The 25,006-nt window shown below is 56.6% G+C and overlaps 1 protein-coding gene across 1 annotated transcript; it reads right to left on the bottom strand.

Moving 5' to 3' along the window:
• Nucleotides 1–514: 514 nt before the first annotated feature.
• Nucleotides 515–21,391, bottom strand: SERP2 (stress associated endoplasmic reticulum protein family member 2). The gene is given in 5 exon segments (XM_036228942.1): nucleotides 515–6,813; nucleotides 7,073–7,464; nucleotides 16,394–16,466; nucleotides 21,106–21,309; nucleotides 21,311–21,391. Coding segments are annotated over 5 exon segments (843 nt in total). The 3' UTR covers nucleotides 515–6,720.
• Between the last annotated feature and the right edge of the window lie 3,615 nt (nucleotides 21,392–25,006).

Raw genomic sequence — 25,006 nt, 5'->3', positions numbered from 1 at the left:
GTCATGGCAGGGCTTGGCCCACTGTGGGACAGTTCTCACCGAGCGGCCGCGGACCTCTGCTGCACGCCAAGGCCTGAGGCAGGCTGCAGAGCAAATGGGGACAGTTGGACCTTAACGCACGTTGTCCGTGCTTTTTTGGAACCGAAAAAAGGAACAATGACAAAAAAAAAACGAACAAAAAGACCAAGAAGAAGGAGGAGGAAGAGAAAGAGGAGGAGGAGGAAAGGAGGAAGAGGAAAAGGAAGAGGAAGAAGAGGAGAGAATTGTCAAATACGTGGAAAACCCAAGGTCAGTGGAATCGCCCGGCGCTTCCTGTCAGGCAGAGACCTAGGCGGCCGCGCTGCTGGGTCAGCCTGGCTCGGCTTCCGGCCACTGCCCTGCCCCAGCCTCATCATCAAGTTCCCCACCTCCGACCCCCGTCCTCCCCACCCCCCGACCACCCTCCCCCGGAGCTATCTGGACTATCCGGACGTGGCCTCCACCGGAGTGTTCTCACTGTGGCTGACCAGCGGTGTAAGGTTGAACGAAGACATTTATTTGTAAAACCAGTTCCCAGGGGAGGAGAGACTGTATCCGTAGAAAGTTAGCCGGTGACCGCGCAGAGGGCCACATGCATACATTCGTGAAACCCAGGGGAAAACCAGACAGGGCAGCTGCCGACGCCGGAGCCACCAGCCCTGTCAGCATAAAAGCAAAATGTCTTTTCCGCTCCAGACACGAGGTACCGAGATGTCCTGTGAGGAGGCGATCTGGTCTGGCATGCACGGTGACGTGACTGGGGACCAGTCGTGGGAGCTTTTTTCCCCCTCCTGTTCTGTGTGGCTCATTCGCTTCCCACAGATTGCTGGCCAAGGGCGTGAGGGGTCCTCCGCCCTCGGCGGGAGGGGCCGTGTCCAGTGCCGCCTGCTCACATGCCCATCCGGATACTCTGAATGATCTGAAAGATGGCTGGGAGAGGAAACGAGACAGCTCAGAAGGCAGCCAGCGTGTGGACCCTGCGGGGGACCCAGCTTCCCCTTCGCCCGGGCCCCTGACACCCGGCCCACCGCTGACGCTGACGAGATGTTTGCTAACGAGGAGTGAAGGTAACAAGAGGTCAATGAATTTCTTCAAAAAGGCAGCCTTGCTGCGTCTGCTCATGGATTCCTCGGGGATTTATAGATAACTCCTGCTAATTCCACCGGCAGGAAAGGCCAGCCATCCCTCAGGGGCCGAGGGATTTGGCCCCCCTCCCCTGTACAGTTTTGTCCTGCTGGGGTACAGGGGTTTCGTGCCAGGCCCTGTACTGATTTAACAGGTCAGCGAGGCCGTCTTTTTAAAATGGCTGTGACCTAGAAAACACGCAGCCCCTGAGCCGAGCAGAAAGGTGGGTGCTTAGAATAGACGCACCACGCTGAGCTCCTGGGTGCCCGTGACCCCGGACGTGAGCAGATCTGGCTGCCTGTATGGTCCTGGAAAGGGGCTGTCTGCCATCGAGAACAAGGCTGATTTACTCGGGCTCGTCTTCACCAAATGGACCTCCTTCCTGAGACACCCGGGGGCGGGAGCCTGGAGCCGCCCCCGAGGGTTCCTGGGACCCGCGCTTATTTCGCTAAGAGCTGGTTACGTAGCCTCCCGACCTGGTTCTGCCTTTTGGTTCAAATGCGTCCCAGGGAAAGAAAGCCCCAACTTCTGTTTCACGCCCTCCCAGCGGGCACTATCAGTCGATCGTGACGAAGACAGTAATAACGAAAATGGCGACTGTCCCCTAGCAGGTGACACCGCCAAGGACGCAGCTTCCTAAGTAAAGCGAGCTATCCAGGACCCTCAGGAGAGAAGGCGTTGGGCCTCTCCCCTAAGGCAGCGAGCACGCGCCATGAGCCGCACTCTGCGCTGCGGGGACACACAGAGGGCCCCGGGAAATCGTTGCTGGACAGCTGGATCTGAAGGGTAGCTCAAGCGCCGATGCATTTTTTTCTCTCTTAAAAACAAACAAACAAACAAAATCCAAAATCCCACACACATCATTCCTGCTTTCCTGACCCGGAGGTACACCAAACGCGATTTAATGCCGACTGCCCGGGAAACGTTCGGTGTGGCCAGATGTGAACGGTAATCGATCGGACGCCACCGTGGTACTGTCACGGGGGGGGAGGGGGCGTACACGAGTGGTCGGCTCTCGTTTCTGCTTCTGTTTTTTTTTTATTTTTTTGTCTCCGTTACTCATCTCTCTGCTGTTACCACAGCGACCTCGGTGGGCTTCTCTTGTCACGTGGCCCTGGACCATGAGAATTACGTGTGAAATGAGAGCCAACCGGTTCTGTGTGGCCGAGGGCGTTCATCCACCGACTTGTGATGTTTAATTCTGGTCGCATCGGACGTTTGCTTGGCCTATTCTGGGTTTTGGGGTGGGTCTTGATGGCAGTTGCTAGATGGATGAGAACGTAGCTTACCAAAATGTATAGGCTCACAGAAATAGCTCTGTCCTCCCCACCCAAGGCCGAAGGGAAAAAAATATAAACATTCGGTATTCCGGCTTAAGAGCAGTGCTGGGAGGCAGCTGTAGCATCAGCGACGTTGAGAAAACGATATTTACGTCGCCCATGCCTCAGGCCCTGGGATCCCCGAAACATCCCCTGTCCGTTAGAGTGGAATGGCAGTGCCAGGTGACCTGGGTGGACTTCCAGGCCTTCGCCGAACGGCCGTGCGACGGGGCGGATCGCCGAACCTCTCCCCGCCCGTTTCCTCTTCCGTAAAGTGAGGACCGTGACGCTCGCAGGGCTGTTGGAGAGCGGAATGGCCTGACTTCCGTGGAGGCTCCTCACTCACCGGCGCGTGGCGTGTGGGAGCTGGCGCTGTCGTTACGACGGCCACGACGACAGGGACCTGCTGCTCCTCCGTGTCCGAGCCCCGGGACGAGCCGCCACCCCGAGCAGGTGCGCACTTTGGAAGTTACTAAACCGTTCTGACGCCTCCACTGGTAAACTGTAGCTAGTGTGCACCTTCCCATGATCTTCCCATGAGAGCTGCTCGACCATGTTGTTTGTCTCTTAATTTCATCCTTAGACGAGAAATCATTTTCAGCGGGACGCCGGTCGGCAGACAGGCCTCGGTCCGTCAAACCCCATCAGGTTAATTCATGACCTCGAAAGTGCTTGGTACTGATCGAGCCACTCAGTTCTTTTGAAGGGACTGCTGTGAATTCCTCTGAAGAATCCCTGACAGAATTTGCTTGTCTCGGGGTAGCAACATGTACATGAAAACAACTGACCTATTTCTGAGTCTGCTTTAAAAACGAAAGATCATTCCCAACCCTCATGGAGTCCACAAATTGACACGTAAACACCCGAGCGTCCTCAACATGTTTACAGTGACCCTTTAAAATCGAACCCTCTCGGAGAATTCACTTTGAATAGTCAGTCTATTTTAAGTCCACCGTTCGCCTCCACGGCTAAGACAATGGAGAGATGGCTGTGTTTATCACGCCCTTTCCAGTGTGTCGACGTGTGTAAGAAGCTTCAGCACCCTACACCCATTATATTAATTGCGAATCCGTGTTCCCCGCCGGTAATGACCCTCGGAGCGGCCCCAGCCCTCCGAAGGGTGGCTGGCTCTCCGAGGCAGTGAACAGGAAGGGAGCCAAACGCGTGTGCGGAGCAGGGGAGGAAGTGGGGGGTCTAGACCCTGACAAGTTAATAACTTAACAGTGGGTGAACAGAGCCGAGAAAACAGCCGGATGGACCGCAGGTGAGGGGCGCTGGGCGGGCGGCGGGGAGGAGAGATGCCGGCAGGGGGAGGCGCGGGAGGCACCCCAGGTCAGGGCACCCGGCCTCGCGTGGGTCCCAGAAGTTCAGAGGAACCCAGGCGAGGGCGGAACGCACGGAATCCAGAGCCTCTCCACGCCCCGGCCCCTTTCCGGGACCGCCTTAGGCTATAATACGCAAGAGCCATGGACACTCGAAAACCAAACCAACCGGAACGGTCCTCCTGAAGCCACAGCCACCTCCTCACCCCGGGGACGACGGTTTCCAAAGAGCCGTCTCCGCTTCCTTCCTCCCAGTCCTCACCGCGGGTTCCCACCCCGGCCCGCTGCGGTTCGCCTGGGCTCTCTTCTCCCCACTGGAGTCTCTCCCGCCGAAGCCACCAATGACCTTCCGCGTTACCTAAGCCGCCAGGCACTCGTCAGCGGCCTTCGCCTTACTCCCCTGGTCGCCCGCGCCGAGCGCGCCCTCCCTGAAACTCTTTCTTGCCTCGGCCTCTGTGGCACCGTCTTCTCCTAGTTTCCGTCTCCCTCCTCGCTTGGCTCTGCAGACAAAATGCGTCCCCGGGCTCACCCACGCTCCGCCTGCCCGGCACGCCGCTCGGCCAGCATCCTGGCTGCCTCCTCTTCTTCACTCCATCCTCTCTCCCTGAGTGATCTCGGCCGCAGAGTCGGCTGCCACTTGGCTCTCGGTGACTCGCGCATGTCCTCTGCCAGCCCTGATGGCTCCTCCAAGCTCCAGACCCGCACCCTCGACCTCCCGACCGATGTCCGCCCCTCGGCGGCTCAAAGGCGCGTCAGCTCGACAGGACCGTCTCACGGTCTCTTCCCGCCGCCGACCCTGGCATTGCCACCCTCCGCCCCGCGTGTGCGTAAACCGCTCCGAACGCTTCCGACTGACCACCCAGACCTGCGGGCTTCGCCCAAGAATCTCGCGACCGTGCACCACCCTTCTCTCCATTCCTCCGGAGCCCACCCTGGCCCGAGGGACCCTCGTCTTTGTGCAGGTCCCCACGATGGCCTCCCGAACTGGTCTCCTCTTGCAATCTTCAGTCCTAGCTCCATACTATCGATTTACGTTGTAAGTAAAAATAAACGCCGGTGTCGTCCCGGTGTTTAAAGCACATCGAAAGCTTCGCATTGCCCGGCCCCTGAGGAAGCCTCCGTCGGCGAGGCCCCCGGCCCCTGTCGACCTGTGCAGACCCATCCCGGGTCACTCTTCGCCTCTCCTGGGCAGTCGCTCACGCTTCCCGAAAGCTCCCGGCTCCGACTGTTGGCTCCGCGTGCCGTCCTTCCTGTCTGAAGTACTCCCCCGACCCGCCCCGGTTGCCCAGGTTTCCTTCCTAGTTCGAAAGTTGCTGTATCTCCGGAGAAGCCTTCTTTGACCATTTGGCGCAAGAGTTTTTAACCTCGAGTGTGCGTCCCCACGTCCCAAGGACGTATGGAAACGCAGACGCCAGGCCCCGCCCCAGTATCTAACCCAGTTCGTGACCCGGTGGGTGCGGGGTGGGGAACGAGGCTGCATTTCTGACAGGTTCCCAGGTGATACACCTTGAGAACCACTTACCTGGAGTACGGCGGCCTTCCGCACTGTCTGCTTTCATGGCCCTATCCGCCTCTCCTTCACATACCTTCATGGCTGAAATTTTACCTGTTTTAGCATGGTTGCCTCGGTAACTCATCTCGCCTCCCTACCAGGCTGTGCACTGCAGGAGAGCGGGAACCTTGGATAATTCTGGCCACGACTCTATCCTTGGGCCTAGCTCAGCACCAGGCACATAGTAGGTCCTCAGCAAATATTTATTGAAGGAATGAAAGGTGAATAATCACAAAGGGTCTGGAGGGAAATACATATTAAGAACCCCGGGCGGTCACTTCGTAAGCCAAGCTCAGCAGCTGGGGGACACCGTTGGGTCCTAACGTCCCAGATCTCAGTCCCTGGAGGAGAAGCGAAGTCACGGCAGGTCACGCAGCCCCCCAAGGCCTGGGTCTGTGCCTGCCCCGGCTCGTCGGGAGTGCAAGGAGGACACAGGGATGTTAGACGTGGATCTCCTTGGAAAGTGCCAGAAAGCTGGGCACGAGGAGAGTGCCAGAAAGCCGCCCGTCAGACAAGAGGGGGCTTCGCGGAGACGCTTCTGGAGAAAACAGTGGCCGATAAGAGAGATCGAGGAAGTCGCTGAGGAGAGGGGTCAAGACAGGCCGGAGGAACGGCCTTCGGGAGGATAAGACGGCTGCAGAAATTACGCGACTTGACTACTTTCATTTAAAAAAAAAAAATGAAAGAAAAAAGCGAAAGAGCTGGTAGGAAAAGTACGAGCCTGAGAGACACGTGGAAACGGCAGGAGACAAGGCATCGTGAAGGCGAGTCGTCAGGGAATCGGCACGAACGGGGCCGGAGGCAAGGGACCGTGTCCTGGTGGCTTCTCCAGAGACAGAGAAGAGGGAAGAGAGAGAGAGAGAGAGAGAGAGAGAGAGAGAGAGAGAGAGAGAGAGAGAGAGAGAGAGGCCAGGGACAGGTGGGCGCGGCAGGTGCCGCTCAAAGAAGGGACATTATGAGCGAAGAATGCGATGTCCTCTCTGCACACGGGGGTGGCACGCGGTGGAAGGAGACCGCGCACGAACCCAAATGCTCCGTGGGGCACAGGGCGGAGGGCGGCACGTTTCGGGGGAGGCCACGAGCCACCTCGAGGGAGCCAACGGCCGATGAGCGGCCTCGCCCGCCTCGGACGCAGGGGCCGGAAGGAGTTCTCGAGCCGCCGTGGGTCCCCGGCCTCTCCTCGGCGGTGGGACGGAAGGGCTTCTCCAGGGCCGCCCTGTCCTTCCAACGTCCAGCTGCCGGTCTTGGCGGGAAGGGGACTCCGGTCTGGGTGTCCCAGTTTCGGGAAGGTTCTGGTGGTCTCCAGGAAAGGCCAGCGCTTACCTGGTCGACCTGCAAACACGGCGAATCCGCATCCGTCCTGGAGGAGGTGTCCAGGAAAACGTCAGGCGGCAAGGCCGGGCCCAGGCTTCACCCGTCTGTGAGAGAAGCCCGGGTGGCGGCCGCAGCCCTGGGACCGCGGGACGGCGTGCCTTTCCTGGCAGGGGAAGTGGGACATGTTCGAGCAGGAGTTCTTTTCCGTGTGTGGTCATAGGCTACAGGCCTCAAGACGGCGGCCGCGCCCTGCCCCGCAGCCCCCGGGGGTGGCGAGAGGGAGGGCAGGCCGCGTGAGGGCCGTGCCCCCACCCCCCGGGGCTGGAGGTCGGGCCTGGGCGCCAGCTCCCCGCTTCCGAGCTGTGGGACGCTGGCTGATTTCCGCCACGACCCTCCGTTTCGCGATCGCTGCCAACAGGTACCGGATCGCGTGACTCGACGAGGACGTGGACACGCAGGGCCAGCGCCGTGCTGAGCACGCGAGAGACGGAAGCCCAGCGCGTGGTCGGAGCAAGGCCCGCTCCTCCCCAGGCGCTGGCGTGTGAAGAGTTCCTTCTAGAAACGGAGAAGAGGCTCCAGCCACGCCTGCGGAAGTGACGCCCCGAGCTCTGGCTGACAACCCCGCCCTCCGCCTGTCCGGGGGGCAGCTGGGGGCTCACGCCGCTCCCTCCCTCGGGGTCACGGGGCCAGCTGTCCTCACCCTCGCACAGCGGAGCCACCAGGGAGGCCGTGACGGAGTCTGTCTTTCCTCGTGAGCCCTGGGGACCTTGGTCGGAACCTCGCCCAGGAGGCCGAGAGCCGGGTGCCCGTGCGACTAGGGGCCAGGGACACAGTGAGGGTGATGAACATCGATGCCACCACCGCCAGGACGCCTCGAAACGGCCGAGGCGCGCGGACCCTCGGGTCCCGTCCCTCCCCCAGGCCGTCCTTCACGAAGGCGCCAGGCCTGAGATGGAGGGGCGCGGCCCTTCCAGAAGCAGGGAGGCCCCCGGTGCCCCGAAGCGGGAAGACGGGGGAGTCCAGGCCCGACCAGGACATCTCGGGGAGCCAGTTCTTCCCACCCCCTCTGAACAGCCTGTCCTGAAACACGGACCCGTCTGCGACAGGCTGTCTCCTCCGCACCCCGCGGGGGCGTCCCTGGGGGAGGGGGATCAAGGGCGCGTGAACTGACGGACACGAGGCGGGTCTCCGCCTGGAAACGGGGCACGGCCCACGGCCCGCGGGGCCGGCGGAGGCCGGCGGGCGCTTCGCCACACGGCGCTGGCCCCGTGACCGCAGAGGCCGGCCCCGGCCCCGGCCCCGGCCACGTCCTGTTTGATGGCTGCAAGGCTCTGGCTGGCATTCCCTTCCGGGGGCGGAAAGAACCAGAATATCCGGCAACGCAGGAGGCACCTCGTTCACACGCGTACGCGCGCACACACACAACATAGACACACACATATACACACAACATACATGTACAACATTCACGACACACACAACATACACACACAACATACACGCACAGACACACACACAACACACACATATACACACAACATACACGCACAGACCCATGCACAGACCCACACACAGACACACGCACACACATACAACACACATACACATACAACATACATGCACATACAAAGTACACATACAACACACATGCACAACACGCATGCAAAACACACACAATATACATGTACAACACACACAACACACACAACACACACAACATACACACACACATAACATACACACATACATACACATATAACACACAGGCATACACACACAACACACGCACGCAGATACGCGCTCAGACACACGCTCAGACACGCGCTCAGACACACGCTCAGACACGCGCAGCCGCACGCGCAGACCCCGCTGCATCGGGAACAGCTGCTCTCTCACTTGTTTCCCTCTGATCTGAACAAAGAGTTCTGCTCCTTAAAAAAAAAAGAGAGAGAAAGCTAAAAACCACTAGTCAACATGTTTTGTTCTTAAAATACACTTCGTTTTTTCTGCACATAAAAGTATCAAATGCTCACAGGCAAAACTGGAACGTAAAGACAACGATGAGAAAAACGGCGGTTGCCGGCCGGCCCTCACGGGGCACGGGTGTCCCCGTGGCGGGGGTACGGGCGCCTGGGCTTCTGTAATTAGGAGATGAACGTCCGGCATTAGGACTATAGACGGGAAGAGGAGTCTGAGGGAGGGAGCTGGGGCCAGGCCGGGAGGAAGGAGTCCCCATCCGAGAATCTAAGGGTGCAGGGGACCCGGTGGGGGCTCTGTGAGTCCCAGGTGGAGCCTCGGTGACAGGCGAGGGTGGAGGAGCTCGGCCTGCTGCTCCCTGCCCCGCACAGCCTCACGGCGGGGCCTGGAAGATGTGCCGAATACGACAGGATCCCCAGAAACATGCAAATGTTGGCTGAACAACCGGGTTGTGCAAACGGCTAACAGGCTAAGGAAAAGGCCTAATCTCATCGAGTCCAGGAGGCGTTCTCGCCAAAGAGGAAGGTTGAACATGCTGAAGACCCTCGTCCCGCAAACACGATGGCACTTCCTTTGCCAAGCGGTCAGGGGAGGGGAGGCCGAGACGGGCACGTGACCTCGCTGTGCCCTGTGCCCGCGACAGACGTTACTAAGCGACTGTGGCACACCGTCCCATGCTGCTGCGGCCTCAGCCTCCTCCTCAGTGAGGCTTTGAAAAGAGCTGAGGACAAGAGGAAGGGAGACACCCAGGGGTGAGGCTTCGGGGGCCCCCAGTGGCGACTAGCGCCCCCGATGGCCTGGGGAAGGGCCCCAAGACCACGAATGTCTGGCGAAGATAGCAGATGGCCGACCCGCGGGACGGCATCTCCGCTGTCTCAGATAGACTCGACGGGTCACGCTTGTCTCTGAGCCTCGAGATAAAACCCGGCACTCCTCAGAACCGTTTCCCCCAGAGGCGGGTTTGGAAGCGGGGGGCTGAGAGGGCCGGGAAGAGCTGCTTATCTGTGAGGGCCCCGCCGCCTGCAGAAATGGAAGATAATGTTTTTATAAAACGGGCATTGGTGGGGGAGGGGGTGAGTTAGATCCTTCGGGCTTCAGTGTGGATCTGGGCTCTTAGGATACCCCATAAAGAGAAACGCTACCAGTTAGAAAGGCCCCGGCAGTGCAGGGTCTCAGGGCCCAGACTCGACCACGAAAAGTTTCTGGCCTGTTGGAGTAATCCCGAGGGGACCCTTAACGGGTCTTCTCCTGAGCTGTGTGGGCTTTAGATTCCTGACAGAACACAGGTCACGTTAATAACAATAAAGCCGGTTACCTAGCTAAACGAAAGCGAAGCCCGAGATGGCCCTGAGATGTCCTATCTGGGTAACACTGTGTCGCAAAGACGCACCGTTCCCGAGCCTTTTCCGCCACACAGAGAAAACTTTCACGGTGAAACAGGGGTGCCCAGGGCCTGCGGATATGAAACTTAACATTTCGCTTCTGCTATTCGACTCGAAGCACAAACCGCCATTCCCTGATTTTCGTCGGCGCGCGGGGGCCTCCTCTCTCTTGCGTGGCGAGGTCTGAACGCTTGCGCTGCTTTCCCTCGGGAAAATGGCCTTCGGCACCCCGGCTGCCGCCACCTGCATTCCTCACGCATACCCTTGAAGAGGCAGAGCCTAGTGCTTTCCGAAAGGTCCAGAAAAGTGTGATGGTTGAGTCCGCTGACGAAAGGCAGAGCTTGGGAGGACGAAAGGCAAATAGGAGCCCAAGCGCCCATGACACACGACTCGCATCCACGGTGCCACTGTTTCCCACAGGGCCGTAGGGACAGAGGTGGCGGTGACCCATCTGCAGGTGGTGCCCGAGGGGCTTCTAGGATCCTTCTTTGATCGATCGGGAAATCAATACAGAGAGAGTAAACAACTTGTTCAAGGCTGCTCAGCTGGAAAAATAGCAAATCCAGGCTTTGAACCCAGATTTGGGGTATTCCAGACCATCCCCCCTCGGAGGCCTCTTCTCCCGTTACTGCCAGTTGGTTTCAAAGCGGTCTCTGGCCTCACACGCCTTTCGCAATCATGGATCGTGGAAACTGACTGACTCTGAAGAGGGACGTGTGCAGACAAACCCCCTCCAACTGCCCCCTCACCGGGCAACGTATTGGATCCCTCGATCGCGTACCTGGGCCAGACTCAGACCTCGGGGGGCTCGGGGCAGCCCCGGCGCTCTGACCTCATCTCCTGGAGCGGGGGCGGGCATTCCCCGGGGGTGCGTCTGGGCCCGGGGTCGCTGGGCGCCTGACTCTCCTGGTTCCCTTTCTTCCTTTTCATCATCTTGCTCTTAGCAGCAGCAGGTGCAAAAGGTACAAGGGTCAGGGCCACGTGCCCTGAGACCAGGAAGCAAGAGGTCAGAGTTTGCCGTGGCAGCCCGGTGCCCATAACAAAGGGTCCTGCAGCCCGCCGGAGGTTCGTGAACTTGCTTTCCACGTCAAAGGGAGTAAGGGTGACCCCGAAGTGAGGATGAACTTAAATGCCTTCGTTTTTCCCCAGAACACAGCTAGGAAAACCCAGAAGACGTGCACTCCCCATTCCTCGCCTGGCCCGAACGGCTATCTGTCTGAGGCGCGCTGCCGCTATCTGCAAAAACGGCCCTTTGTCTCACAGGTCATCAGGTAGGAACGTGGGTTCCCAGGGTGAGGGCGTCAAAGCAAGCGAGTCTCTCAAGAGAATCAGATCGATGGCCGACCTCTTCATCAGCTTTAGAAGATTTCCTATTTCTCCCGTCGGTATAAAACCATGCAGAATAGGAGCCGCCAGGGTCGTGAACTCAGCGAGGGCAAAGTTCCTCGTAGGTATCCCTGGGACTCGGTGAAACGGAACTTGAGCCCAGCATTCGGGTGCCCCTCGTTCACGGGAGAGAGACCCAGCAAGGGACAGGAGGCGCGTGTGTCTGGAGAGGTGTGCGAACCCTGCCAGAGACGCCCGAGCACACCGTGCGTGTGCGAGGGGGAAGGAGGGTGTGCACGGCACGGGCGGGCGGTCAGCCGCGGGCTGTGGCGGGGTCCCCCCTACCTGGACTACGGGTCTGGGACGGAGCGGGGTGGGGAGCAGGGAAGAGGGCCTTCCGTCACCTCGGCGTCGAGCGGCCTCATTGCATCGGGCAGAGGAGCCCATCAGGCGACCGGCTCGGCTTGAGGAAACCGCATTCCATTAGGGGCAGAGATAGGGCGGGGCGCCTATGGCCTGTGCCCCCAAAAGTGAGAAACTCGAGACAGGCGGTGGGCTCAGCAAGACGCATCCAACCGTGACTGACCCCAGAAAGGTGGCCGGGGGGCACAGATCTCAAGGAGACATTGTGATCTTCATGGCATGCTTGGCTCAGAAAAGGACCTGCACAGGACCAGGGCCGCATTGAGAAGGGCGGCACATTTCCGTGAGAGCAGTGCCTGACTCGAGCTGAGGTTTGCAAAAAACAAACAAACAAAAAATGCTAAAGTTGGCAGAAAACCCAGGAGGGCGGCCGTGGCGGGCTGTTCTTAGTGAGTATTGAAAAAGGGAAGAGGCTCGCGTGTTAGGGGTCAAGGTGGCAGGTTAGCAGAGGGCGGAGGAGGCCGGCCGGCCCCCCGTTTTATACCCAGCCTCTCCCCAGAAGCGACACGGTCTGACACCGGGAGATGAAAGGAAGCGTCGCGGGACGAGCACGGGACATGTGGGCGGCACCGCGTGGCGAGCCGGCGGGCGGTGCGTCTGCTCAGCCACCGCCAGCCCACGTCTCGGGGCCCTGAGGCCCCCCACGCCAGCCCCCCGGACACGAGGAGGGTCTAAAAGGTCGCCATCGGCACACGTCCCGGTTTACCCAAGGCGGAAAGACACAGTTCCTGCTCCGCGGACTGGCGCACCTGGCATTTTCAATTAAAACCAGTTCAGAGGCGGTTTTTATGCCCATTGAAAAAGATGGCTACTGAGAACTAGCCGGACCAAAACAAGCCAGACCGAAGGGCCCCACGGGCCGCCTCCCCTCCTCCCCACCCCCGCCGCCCCCACACGCCACCGCAGCAGGCTGGGCAGCCCCCCGCTCCTTTGCGTCTTGAGGGAAACAGCACCAGCTCTGGGGCCATTCGGCCCCTGACCGCGTGTGATGACGGACGGTGACAAGGACCCCGCGGCCGGGTGTTGGCCACGCTAAAGCCTCCCTGCCTCTGTCACGCAGGGCTCCTTCCTGTGGAATAACTGTCCCTCTGTCTGGCCGTTTGCCCTTCAAAACTCAGCTCAAACTGCACCTCCTCCGGGAGCTCTCCTCTGCCCTGTGTGCGGGACCAGTCCCCGCCAGAGGCCGACTGGGTTGTGCGCCCCCGAATTCGCACGTTGGAGTCCCCAGGTGACTGTGGCAGAGGTGGGGCGTTTGGGAGGTGCTTAGGTCCTGAGGGCGGAGACCTCACAGGGCGGGATTAGTGCTTTTAAAACGGAGAGCCCAAAAGCTCCCGGCCCGTCTGCCGGGAAGGGTGCCGTGTGAAGACGCGAGGAGAAGCCTGTGACCGGGGTGACCCCTGCCCCCCCGGCCACGCTGGCACCCGAGTCTGACTTCCAGCCTCCGGACTGCGAGACACACACCTCTGCTGTTCACGAGCCACCCGGGCTGCGGTGTTTCGTTACAGCAGCCGGATTGACTAGGATGACCCCTGACCCGTGTCCGCCAAGCACTTGGGCACTCCGCGGTCACAGTGCACTCTCTCTGGGGTGCAGCCGATGGCTCCCTTCTCTGCCTCCCCCAGCGCCTGCAGGTCCCGAAGCGGACTCAGTGTGCCAGGCACACAGGCGACCCCCAAGACATGATGCTTGCTGGCCTGAGTTCCGCTCAGAGGCTCCCAGTCAACCTGAAGGGAGAGGTCTGAGTTTCATGGGCTTCTCCAGGTCTACACTTTATCAGTGCCTTGGAGACATAACATACTTTCAGAGACTATAAAAGCTGGGAAAGAAAGAATCAGATAAAAGGCTCAAGGGTCAAGATCTAATGACCTCCATACAGGCTGGCCAGAAAACCTGAAAACGTAGATACCTTTTCAAAAAGAGATGACTCTCTTATTTTTCTGCAGCGTGCTAAGGCGCAGGTTTTCGTCTGTTTTGTTTTGGGGCGAAAGCCAGAGACGGGGCGCCGGAGGTGAGGCATCGCAGACGAATGCGCGGCTGCCGTGAGCGTGCTGTCGAAGGCGCTGCAGGAGCGCGCCAGGCCGCGGCCGCCGCGCGGGGCTCTGAACGCCGCGCCGCGAGCCACGCACAACGCGCCGAGTGTATCGCGCGATGTCCCTGGCCGCACCGCGCGCACCGGAGTGCGGTGCGATTGGCCAGGCGCTTGTTACGCACGCTCTCCTGGGTTTCCTGACTTTACGGCTGTTCCGTAGAAAGACAGCCAACATCGAAATTTTAATAGAAATATTCGTGAAGCTCTATAGTAGGTCTCACAAAAGTCAATTGGATAGCTACCCTATGGGGACTATCTGGCTTTATTCATCCACTCGTCCATCCTTCCTTCCTTCCTTCCTTCCTTCCTTCCTTCCTTCCTTCCTTCCTTCCTGCCTTCCTTCCTTCCTTCCTTTCTTCCTTCCTTCCTTCCTTCTTTCCTCCCTTCCTTCCTTCCTCCCTCCCTTCCTCCCTTCCTCCCTCCCTCCCTCCCTTCCTTCCTTCCTTCCTTCTTTCCTCCCTTCCTTCCCTCCTTCCTTCTTTCCTCCGTTCCTTCCTTCCTTCCTTCCTTCCTTCCCTCCTTCCTTCTTTCCTCCTTTCCTTCCTTCCTCCCTCCCTCCCTCCCTCCCTCCCTTCCTTCCTTCCTTCCTTCTTTCCTCCCTTCCTTCCTTCCTTCCTCCCTCCCTCCCTCCCTCCCTCCCTTCCTTCCTTCCTTCCTTCCTTCCTTCCTTCCTTCCTTCTTTCCTCCCTTCCTTCTTTCCTTCCTTCCTTCCCTCCCTCCCTCCCTCCCTCCCTCCCTCCCTCCCTTCCTTCCTTCCTTCCTTCCTTCCTTCCTTCCTACCAGGATCTACGAATTCAGTGGAAAACAAGCACTGCTTCTCCGAGAGTCTCTCCTAGAGAGAAATGAATCATGAGTAAGCAGCACACTAAGTAAGTTCACATGTCGATCGGGGCTATGAAGGAAATAAAATAACGTGCGCCAGGGAGAAGGGACACCTTTGGGTGGGAGGCAGGCAGCTGCACCTCCGAGGTTTGCAGGAAGTTTATGTGAAGAAGAGCTTGGGCGGGGGGGGGGGGGGGTCCTGGCTGGCCATTCGCTCGATGTGAGTCTGGAATGAGCTGGGACTGTTCAAAATAAACGACGAGCCGGGACAGATTAACAGAAGCGGAGTGGTGAGCCCGAGGGCAGTGACAATCCTGCCGTCTCTGAGGCACTCACACCACTCCGGACCGACTTCCGCCGTTGGCAAATGCTTTAAGAGAGTCATAGAGTGTGTCCAGAAGAGGCGTCTAGAACCTGCCTCTTATGAGACCGGGTTGAGAGACTGGGGAAGTTTAGTTTGTGGAAGGAACCACTACGCAGCCATCTGTAAAATACCCAAAGATTCAAGACGTTCAGAAGAGAACGAATGGGTCCACGCTGTGTGACTTCAAGAGTCCCCACCTGAATTATTGAGAAGACAGCACAGTGTAGCTCAAAAGAGGGGAGACGTTTCGAGTCGAGTTAGACCTGTGTAGAAACGGGATGGCTTTTTGAAGGAGTGAGCACTCCGCCCTCAGATGTATTCCAGCAGAGGATGGGGAAACTCTGTTAAAGACGAGGGACTCCCAGAGGGGGCAACAGATGGCCTTCGAGGACACAGCCTTGAAGACGGGGCACGGTTCTGTTTGAGTGGAACAGCGCCTCGTCTTGGAATGCCAAATCATCTGTAAATTATTTGAGCCTCAAGTGGCCACCATGCCGCGTCCTTCAGGCCCCTCCGTCCTCCTAAAAGCTTTTGTTTCCTTGGAGGGTGGTTTTTTGAAGGTCAGAGGCGCTGCTCTATCTCTAGTCAGGGGCGTCTCTTGCCACTGGGGCAGAATGACCCCTTTGTGGGAGGCCTAGGTCTCTGCCGGAAGACGGAACCCTGGCCTTCCCTGCCCTCCGCAGTACGGGGGTGATGGAGATGGGACCCTCCGAGAGTCCACCTTGCTGTTAGAAATAACCTCCACTCGCCAGTATTTCAGAGACCCAACCCATGGGGACCAGGAATTACGTCCAGACGCCTAATGACAGAATTCGAACAGAAAGGACTGCCTGATCCTTTTGCTCAAGTCTCCTCTTCGCATGGGCGAGTTTGCATGTCGCTGTAAGCAAAGCTCTCTGAATCTGTCGCCTTGCAGTATCGATGTTACCTGGAGTCTCGGGTCAAAGGTCAGTCCTATCTAGAGGCACTGCCATGCTTCCTTTTAAGGTACTAAACCTCTGTCTCTCTCTCTCTCTCTCTGGAATGTGGGTTTATCTCAGCCAGACAGGTGCTCCACTCTGTGTTCTAAATGCCTGCCTTAGGCTATGTCTTCAGTGAAGGTTTAACTAAACTTTACAGTGTCTATAACCGACTTAATGGCTCCACGTAATCACTTTATGGTTATAATTCGATAGTATACCAATCCCGTCCCTATCCAAATCGAAACTAGATGGAAACCCATTAAGATGAAGTCTTCAGGTGGTGATTAGCTTGAATCTCAGACTAACATATTTCTTACCTATTGACCTTTGTGAATAAAACATGTGTTTCTGAAGGACAGAGGAGAACACGGGACCTAAGGCCAGCGAAAATCCCATACCTGAGCCACAGACAACAAAAACAAACAGTGCCAGCAGCCACGGTCCCACGGGATATTTCTCTTCTTGCGGCCTCTGAAAGAGAATGGGAGAAAGGAAGATGAGGCTCGTTCATTCGAGAAACATTTACCGAGCACCGCCGGTCACGGTACCAGAGGCTGGGGTCACCACTCCAGAAAGGACAGACTCAGCCCCGGTGTCCGGTGGGCAGATATAGATGAATAAAAATTGTAGAGGACCAGGATAGGTTTGCGGAAATTCATCAACAGCCTTATTTACACTCCTGTAACTCAATCGATGTGGTGGTCTTAGATGTCCTGGGGTCAGGATATAAACACACAAAACCAGTAAAGCGAGTTGGGAGCCACGATCGCTTCCACGCGTTGAAAGCGCATTCTACGGCGGACTCCATGCTAAGCGGTCTGGACCTCCCGCTTCTAGCAGCCTCGACGCCAGGCAGCTCCATTCTGCAGTTAAGCAGTGAGGCTCGGGTCTGTTAACTTGAGCGGGAGCCGGGATTGAACCGAGTGAGGTCAGCCTCATCACAGAGCCTGGGTGTGTTCCACCGATAGGTTCATTTTGAATTCCCGAATCCGTGAATTGCAAGTAGGGTCGGCGGGCATGGCCACGCTGTCAAAACCTGCTACGTGCCGAAGGATTCGGGGAGGCAAGGGCAGTGGAGATGCTTCGGACGTGAACGTGCGGGGAGGGGCATTTTGTCGTCAAGCTCCTGAACCTTAGTGTGACGCGTCCACTAAGAGGTGGAGAGACCTCTGCATCCCTGGGGAGCAGCGGGGGGCTGTCCTACGCATGCCAGCCGAGCCCCGCCTACCTCCTGCTCCTCTCAAACCAAAAGCACAAACGTAATAAGCCCTATGGGTCTATTTGCAGGTAGGGCTTGGTCCTTAAAATCAAATCCATTGATGGAAAAACAGTATTTTCTGAGAGGCATCTGGAAAAAGCGGTGAATTTCCCCCAATAAAAAGGGAGAAGGTAGAAAAAAGAACTCGCTGAATACTCGCTCCTTCGCATGGGCCCCCAAATAGGCTGCGGCTAATATGAATTCCTCAATGCATTGCAGGCGAGGCAAGAAGTCTTTGTTTCTCGGCTTTCCTGTGACGTTTTCAGAGCTCCTTCTCTCTGCCACCACCCCTGGGTTCACTTGTCACTTAGATTGCTGTGTCCTTTTCCTTGGTACTTATCTCGGTTTGTAAGTAAGTCTCTGTTTATTCCTGTGATAACGTGTTTAATGTCCGTCTCTGCACTAGACCGCAGGGCCCAAGGGGGGCGGGCCCTTTCTCCTGTGCCAGTCAGTGTACGGCAATGGCTTGCGCAGAACTTAAACGTAATAGATGTTGAATAAAATGTTCACTGAAGAACGAATAAGCATTCGAGCTTCACGACACGTGACCCCTCGGGCCCGGCGGCGTGAAGACGGGGTCGAGAAGGGATGCCGTCTAATCGACCCCCCTTCCTAATGGCTGGCAGAGTTAGCTCTGCATTCCTCTTGGGCTTAAGCATCAGTGGCAGGTAGACTCTGGCTGAGGATGGAAACCATGCCCTTCCCTGACCTTGAACAGGCTGTCTCGACCGCCCCGCTTGCACGCAGGCAAATCACGCTTGCAGGGAAAGACGTGGCTGCCCTTGACGAGACAAGGACAAAATCAGCCTTAAATAATCGCGGAAGATAACTTTAACCAGCATTTTCATTGCGCCGTTCTTTGGCACACGAGACCTGGTCAAAGTCAGATCAAGTACATAGAGATAGTAGATACAGTTACCCGGATAGAGATAGTAGATACAGTTACCCGGATAGAGATAGTAGATACAGTTACCCCTACCGTCTTTCGCCAGCCCCCTAACGTTTCGCCACTGTTGACCAGAAACTGAATTGAATCTGGTGCTGTCATTCTGCTAACGCCGTAGAAAACATTCATTTCGCCCCGCCTCCTGCAAACACGACACGTGGATTCAGAAGGCTGTGAATGAATTAGCGGTCCGGTCAGACACCGAATGAAGTCCTTAATTTCCCCGGTGCAGAAAGACACAAATTATCCACGTGCAGAGCTTGGAACAAAAACCTTTCTTTGATGACATTTCCCAGGGAATCAACATTACTTGGGGGGCTTTCAGAGCTCTTGAACGCCCGGGTGAACATGACGCCGACATATCCTTTTTCGAGAGCTGTAAGTTACTTTTTCCGGGAGGTGTTTCCACACATGATTCTATGGGGACTGTTTGCCTGAGCCTGACTCCATTGCTGGGAAAGGGAAGGAAAGCAGTAGAATCCCACAAATGACACAGTTCATTTCAAAGCAGAGTCGGTCCCTTTCTCGAGGCTCCAGAATGTCATGGAATGGTTTTCTCTGGGACAGGAGAGCAGCAGCGTAACTCAGAACTCTGAAATTCAAATTCTTTCTTCATGCCAGAGAAGTTACTACTGTCTAATCATGAAATGATTATTCCATTTCTCTGTGTCTCGACTTTATCCGCTATCTGGGAGAATAATATTGATTCACTCCACAGTTATTAGCTGATAATGAAAATACCAAGGCATCTGCATACAATTAAAGGATTTTATTTCTGAATGATTAGTCTGAATTTTCAGTTAGAGTCTGTTCATTTGTCCCCATCTATCGAATTTCATCTAAATAAGTTATCTCTTTCAAAGTATAATCATGTTTGGTCTGTAATTAGGAAAATGAAATTTAGGACTTAAAGCTTTCTTTTTGAAAAAGAATTTTGTTTTTCTTTTTTTGGATGCTGATCCACTTATAATAAAGTGAACCAACAACCCTTCTAACCAAAGTAAAATAAATATACATCGTGACTTGGTTTGGAAACCTTTTATTACAAATTTATTTGGGCCATTTAACAACCCTTATGGGCGCCAGGAACTTTTGAAGGGCCCACCCCACGTTATATCAGAGCCTATTAAAGAGCCCTCATGACGTACACTAAACAGAGTCTGAATGCGGCTCTGAAAGTTGAGTTGAGTAGAACTGCGGGTGACTACATTTCCTAGATATCTAAGCAGCCTGTTCTCCAAATTTTCCATTTCCTTTTCTTATTCGAGAGCCAACAATTTTTGCTTCAGGTCCCAAACATTTTCTAGTGGTCTCAAAAAGCTAGAGGGGACAGACACCGAGTTTACCGAGCCTCGTGGATAACGCGGCTCTGCAAATCAGTCCTTGCTTTTGTTTTTATTGTTACATTTATAGTCAGGTGAGTTGTCAACTGAGGCCCATTAAGAACTGAACTCTGGTTTCTTAGTTCCTTGGACTAAGAAACCTCACGCCTAGAGAGGCGTGAGTGACATCCTAGGAAGAAGTGATCTCCTAGGGATATAAAACTCTGAATGCTTAAACATCATTTAAAATTGTCTGTCAGTGGCATTCTTTTTTTTTCCTGAGTAAAAATAGGGGAGACATAAGTCTATGTGAAAAATGGTTCCAATTCAATGGCGCATTGGTGTTTTGCTGGCCAATCATAACTAAATGATCTAACTCCCAAATGAAGAGAATTTCAGGCGTGTCTGGAGCCTGGAGCAGGGCAGGAGCCCCGTGCAGAGCTGAGTTTGTCCCTAAAGTTTCTCTGTCATAGCACTGCTTGGTTCTGCAAGAATTCTGGTGTAATGATGACTCATGTAATAACGTAGATCCAGCTGTTTGCTCAGCTAATCAAACGAGCATCCTTTTTTTTTTTTTTTTGGCTAGAAGGAATTGTTTCACCAAGTCTGTAGGCTTTTCCAGCTAAATCCCAAGCTTCAACTGGACTTCCTCTTAAGTGCCTGGCGTAAGATTCCAGAAGCCTTTGCTCACACATTTGGAGACCGTGCTGCCCAGCGCCTCACTGAGGTATGCCTCTGAACCTCCAAACTCACAGACCTGGCATTCTCTGTTGGAGATTATTGCTAAAAGGCACAGAGTTCACGTAAGAGTTGCTATAAAGACTTCAATCTACAGTTCTGGGGCCACAGTATGCCTGGCAATAAACTAGTCTCTAAAGTTGTGGGTCATGCCATCAGACGAGCCTGAATTCCCAGGGCCAACAAGAGTCAAGTTGCATTTGGACTTGACCCAGGGCAGAGAGGCCTCGCTGGAGAAGAGGCAAAATAGAAAGATGTTGGGAAATCAGGGTCTGGATCTCATGCAACTTCCAGCTTATTATACAGAGAGACTGCTAGGAGGAGGCTGGAAAGAAACCTTCTGGTGGCCGGCATCTGTGGGGGATGGCGACCAGGGGTGAAGCCTGGGAGGGGGCGGTGATCGATGGCTCCATTTACACTTTCATTCATTCATTCATTCATTCATTCGTCCATCACTTATTAAACACACGTTCTGGCAGCTACTAGGTTCCGGCCCGGGGTCAAGCACTTGCTTTAACTGTTTCTGTAACTGTGTGACTTTCTGTGTGTCTCCCAGAGACAAAGACCCAGTTCTTCCCTGGGGAGGCTCTTCCTCGCCTCGGCGGTGGCCCCAGTGCCACTCCCAGAGGGGTCACGACCCATCAGGGCCCAGGAGAGCAGCGAGGAGTCCCCCACGCCCTGAGCCCGGCTCTCAGCGCCCCGGCTGCGGGACCCGCAGAAGGGCCGGGCGCGGAGGAGCCGGGCGCGCGGGCCGCAGGAGCGCGGAGGCCGCGCCCGCGCCCGCCCCGCCCCGCCCCGCCCGGCCCTGCGCGCTGGGCCCTCGGCGGCGCCTCCGCCTCCGCTTACCAGGGTTTTGGCTACGTTCCCCCTCTGGGTGATGTTTTTGCTGTGCTTCTCGTTAGCCATCCGGATCCGCTGTTTGGCCACCATGGCTGGGGCTCTCGGAGGTGCTCCCGACTCCCACCTGCAAGGGTCCCCCGCGTGAGCCCCGGGCAGGGCCGAGCGCGTCCCGCCGGCCCCGGGCGCTGCAGGTGGCACGGCGCGGCCCCCGAGCCTCGCGCACCCCGCTCCCCAGCCCCCTCCGAGCCGGCTCCAGAGAGAGGCCGGCGCCCGGACGGAAGTAATCTTTCATCTCAGGAAACCCTCTCCTACTTCCTCGCCATCCTTCCGGTCCCCCCAGCTACCTAGCCAGCGCGGCCCCGACTCTGCGCTGCCGCGGCGGCCGGAGCGCAGCGCGCGAAGCCGCCCCGGCCCGGGGCTCTGCGCGGCCGAACGCCGCGGGGCGCGGGGTTCTGGCGCCGGGCTTTGTGCGCGCACAGGGGACCGGGGCGCAGATCACCTGGGCTCCCCGGCCGGGGCCCCACCGACGCCCCGGGACGGGACTGGGGCGCCCGCGCTTCAGGCCAGGTCGCGGGGGCTCCCGTGCACTGCTGTCCCCTGACCGGGGTTGGGGGGTGGGGGGTCCTCCCAAGACGGGTGGAACCAGGACGAGGCCGGCCCGTGCTGTCGGGTACAGCCCGAAGGGACCAGGGCGGCCTAGCCCCCCGCATGCTCACAGCCGTCGCCCCCAGCCCCGCGGGCTCTGGCTCTGTGGGGACGGGCCTGGGACAGGCCTTCTTGCTGTGGTAGTTCTGGGAGTCGCAGGAAAGGCTGGCCAGCAACACATCGGAGCGAAATGCGGAGGAGGGTGACGAGCAGGTCGTGAAGGGCTTGCGGACCAGGTCAGAGCGGGTGGTCGCTGCCCAAAGGCGCGTAGCTTTGGCCGGCGTTGGCTCCCCACCGGCCCAGGCAGCCCCGACCTCCTCCGGCCACGCTCGTCCCAAGGGGACTGACCTGAAAGTTGGAAGGTAATAGGTGCTCACGGTCTCTGGGACCCACACACAGCCCCGTCAGGGCCTCACCGACTGCCCGGTCCCGCCAGAGGGAAAGGGGTTCAGTCCCTTCCTTTGCGGCGGATAGAGGGGAGAAAGGGCGAAGCTTCGGGCTGGAAGGTTTGGGGCGGCGAGGCGCGCTTCGCGGTGGTTTCGGGCCAGCTTTGCTGCGCGCCCTCCCTGCGGGCGTCCGCGGCGTCCGAGGCGGGGTGTCTCCGGGGCTCTGAGGGGTGAAACCCCATCTGGGGGAGTTACGGCGAGCATCTCTCTCTTGGAGGCCCTTTGCTGAGCTCCTCCGCATCCTTCTCCCCACTTCCTGCCAGGGAGGCTTTAGTACAGGCTATTCTTGGTCACCTAAAAAAGGACAGCGTCTCCCCGGGGTCAGTAGTAAAGTCAGACATTGTTTCCTACTCTAGAATTCAGTTGAGTTTCCAAACTAGCTCCTACCGGCTTCTTAACCATTACTGCCGCCGTCTCCCCATTATCATAGGACTACAAACCGAGGAGGCCGAACCCCGGTCCCAGGCTGTCAATAACGACTGACTTTTTTGGGGTCTGGAAGGGGGGAGGGGACAACCCCGCCTGGGCAGCACTTGCTGAGCCCGACTGTGGTGTGCCGCCCAGCAGACGCCTGGGTGGGAGGTAGGACGTGGGTCCCCGCCTGAGGGGAGCAGAGGCCTGGCTCCCAGGTGTCCCGAGGCTAAGGGCCGGTTTTCCTTTGGGCCGCGAGCTGAGCAGCATTCTGAGGCGAGAGAAGCCTGCCTGCCCACGGGCTCCGTGACCTGCCTTGTTTGGGAAACATTTTTCTTGACTCCTGACTCCTGCTCCGTAACGACCGACTTTACTCCTTTTCCTGCTGTGTTTGGAACATTTTAAGTTAAATTATAAATAGACTATTCTCACAGCAAACATCCGAATGGAAAAAGGATGTAGCGTGGAAAGTAAACATCTCCGTTGCCTTGCACCCCTCCCCCCCCCAATTCCCAGTTTCTAGGTTACCTACTCCATATTCTTTATTCATGCACAAGCCTTCCCGTAAATTTCCTTAAAAACAAAACAAAACAGAAGCATGCTACACACACTGTCCTGCCACTTACATTTCTCTTATTTATTTATAATATTTCCTCATGTCGCCCCTGTTTATTTCGCATAATAGTACGATTATACGGTAATAGATCGAACGACCTTTTGGACGTTTTCAGGCTTTTGGGGGTTGCTGACGGAGCTTTAGCGACTATCTCTGCACATGTCCCCTTAGTCCTCCTGCAGGTACACGCGTGGAGGAGATGGCCGGAAGGGAAATCGTCACCTCCTTCCGTAGCGTTACTGCTACTGCATTTGGATGAGGCGGTCTCCTGCTGTGACCTCCTTCCCCCTCTCCCCCCCCCCGCCCCCGCCTTGGCCCCCACATTTCATCCTCAGCACTCAGGCCTGTGCTCTGTGGGTCTCAGTCTCGGGTACTGCCTCAAGGATCTCCATTCTGTACTAAGAAAAGTTTCTCCTCCAGCACAAATCCTGTCCCTCGCTCTGCTCAGCTTCCAGCCTGCCATACGCCAGACGTCTGTGTGGCTTGCCCCAGAGGCCCTTCTGCAGGGGAGCAGGTGCCGAGGTCTGGAGCTGAGTCCTGGAGTCACAGTTTAACCACTGGGCGAGTAGTGAGCATCTCGGTGTTTAGTGGTGGGTGGGGCTCAGGGGAGGGGAATGGAAACCTGATCAAGAGTTACAAGTTCCCTTGGGTGTATCCGAGGGGGCAGAAGAATTTTCTGACAAGTGGGGGGACAGCAGTGTTCAAGCATGACCTCTAAAATGGCCTTGGGTAAAGTAGCAGGAGACTGCTAACTGATTAAAATTTAATTTTGGCTGGTCACTTTTTCAACCTCTAGTGCGAGAATTTCTAACAAGCCCGTGTGCATTCATCATGAGTCTGGCCCACGTAGGGCTCTGGGTTTGTGACTGCAGACTGGGTTTCGCCCATCTTTATGAACGATGTATTAGAAAGCATACGGATGCTACCCTACCAAGCTGTGATGTAGTGGACGCCTGCCATTTTTCTGTGGCTGGCTAACACGCAAACTTCCGTTCTGTTTGGGTCCCCACCCCGTGTGACAGTTTGAAACTTCTTTCCCACTACGGGAGCCCAAAGAGGACAGAGACGTGGCTGGGGGTGCGACCTAACTTAGTCAGATGCTTTTGTCTGAAACTTCGAATCTTGAGCAGTCAGTGCAAAAATAAAGGGACAAGTTGAGCTTCGTCCTGTGGTGGGGGTCCCGAGAGCAGGTGTCGTTGGCAGTGGGGGCAGGGTGGAGTTGGTGGTGGCGGAAGCATTTTTGCTGTCCTACTTATTCCGTGGTCGCTGAAATTCTTAAAATGAATCCGTCCTCTGCTTCCCTTGGCCAGTGGTTTGTGTTGTTTACGTCCAAGAATCCTGACTAATGTACGTGAAAACCTGCAGGAAGACAGAATGTCCTCCTCGGTCATTTCCCCTCCCAGGTCTGGAATGACCCGCACGTCATTTGAAGCTTGCAGGCGTTGTTGGCTGGTGGCCTCTTCGACTTATCTCACCAAGGGGAACCGAGTGTAGAGGCCTTGGTGACAGTCGCTGTGGGTGGCCAGTTCTCTATGTTGGATGAGAGTGATTGACAGGCACCTTCTGCATAAATGAAACCAGCCGATCACGACACTTCAGATTGAGACTTTCGGTTTCTTCCTCATCCAAATCATTTCCACTACTGCTAGAGAAGAGGAATATTTGGAAGATCTCAACATCTTAGGGTACATGTTACCTATATTTGGGTGGAAATGTTCATGAAAGTGTCTCTACCGTGGGTAGAAAAAAATTAAGAGGGAGCTGACGGCCAGTGTTATCTGTTGTGTGT

This window comes from Rousettus aegyptiacus, unplaced genomic scaffold (genome assembly GCF_014176215.1).
Source record: "Rousettus aegyptiacus isolate mRouAeg1 unplaced genomic scaffold, mRouAeg1.p scaffold_m13_p_11, whole genome shotgun sequence".
NCBI lineage: Eukaryota > Metazoa > Chordata > Mammalia > Chiroptera > Pteropodidae > Rousettus > Rousettus aegyptiacus.
This window is presented reverse-complemented; position numbering and strand designations above follow the sequence as displayed.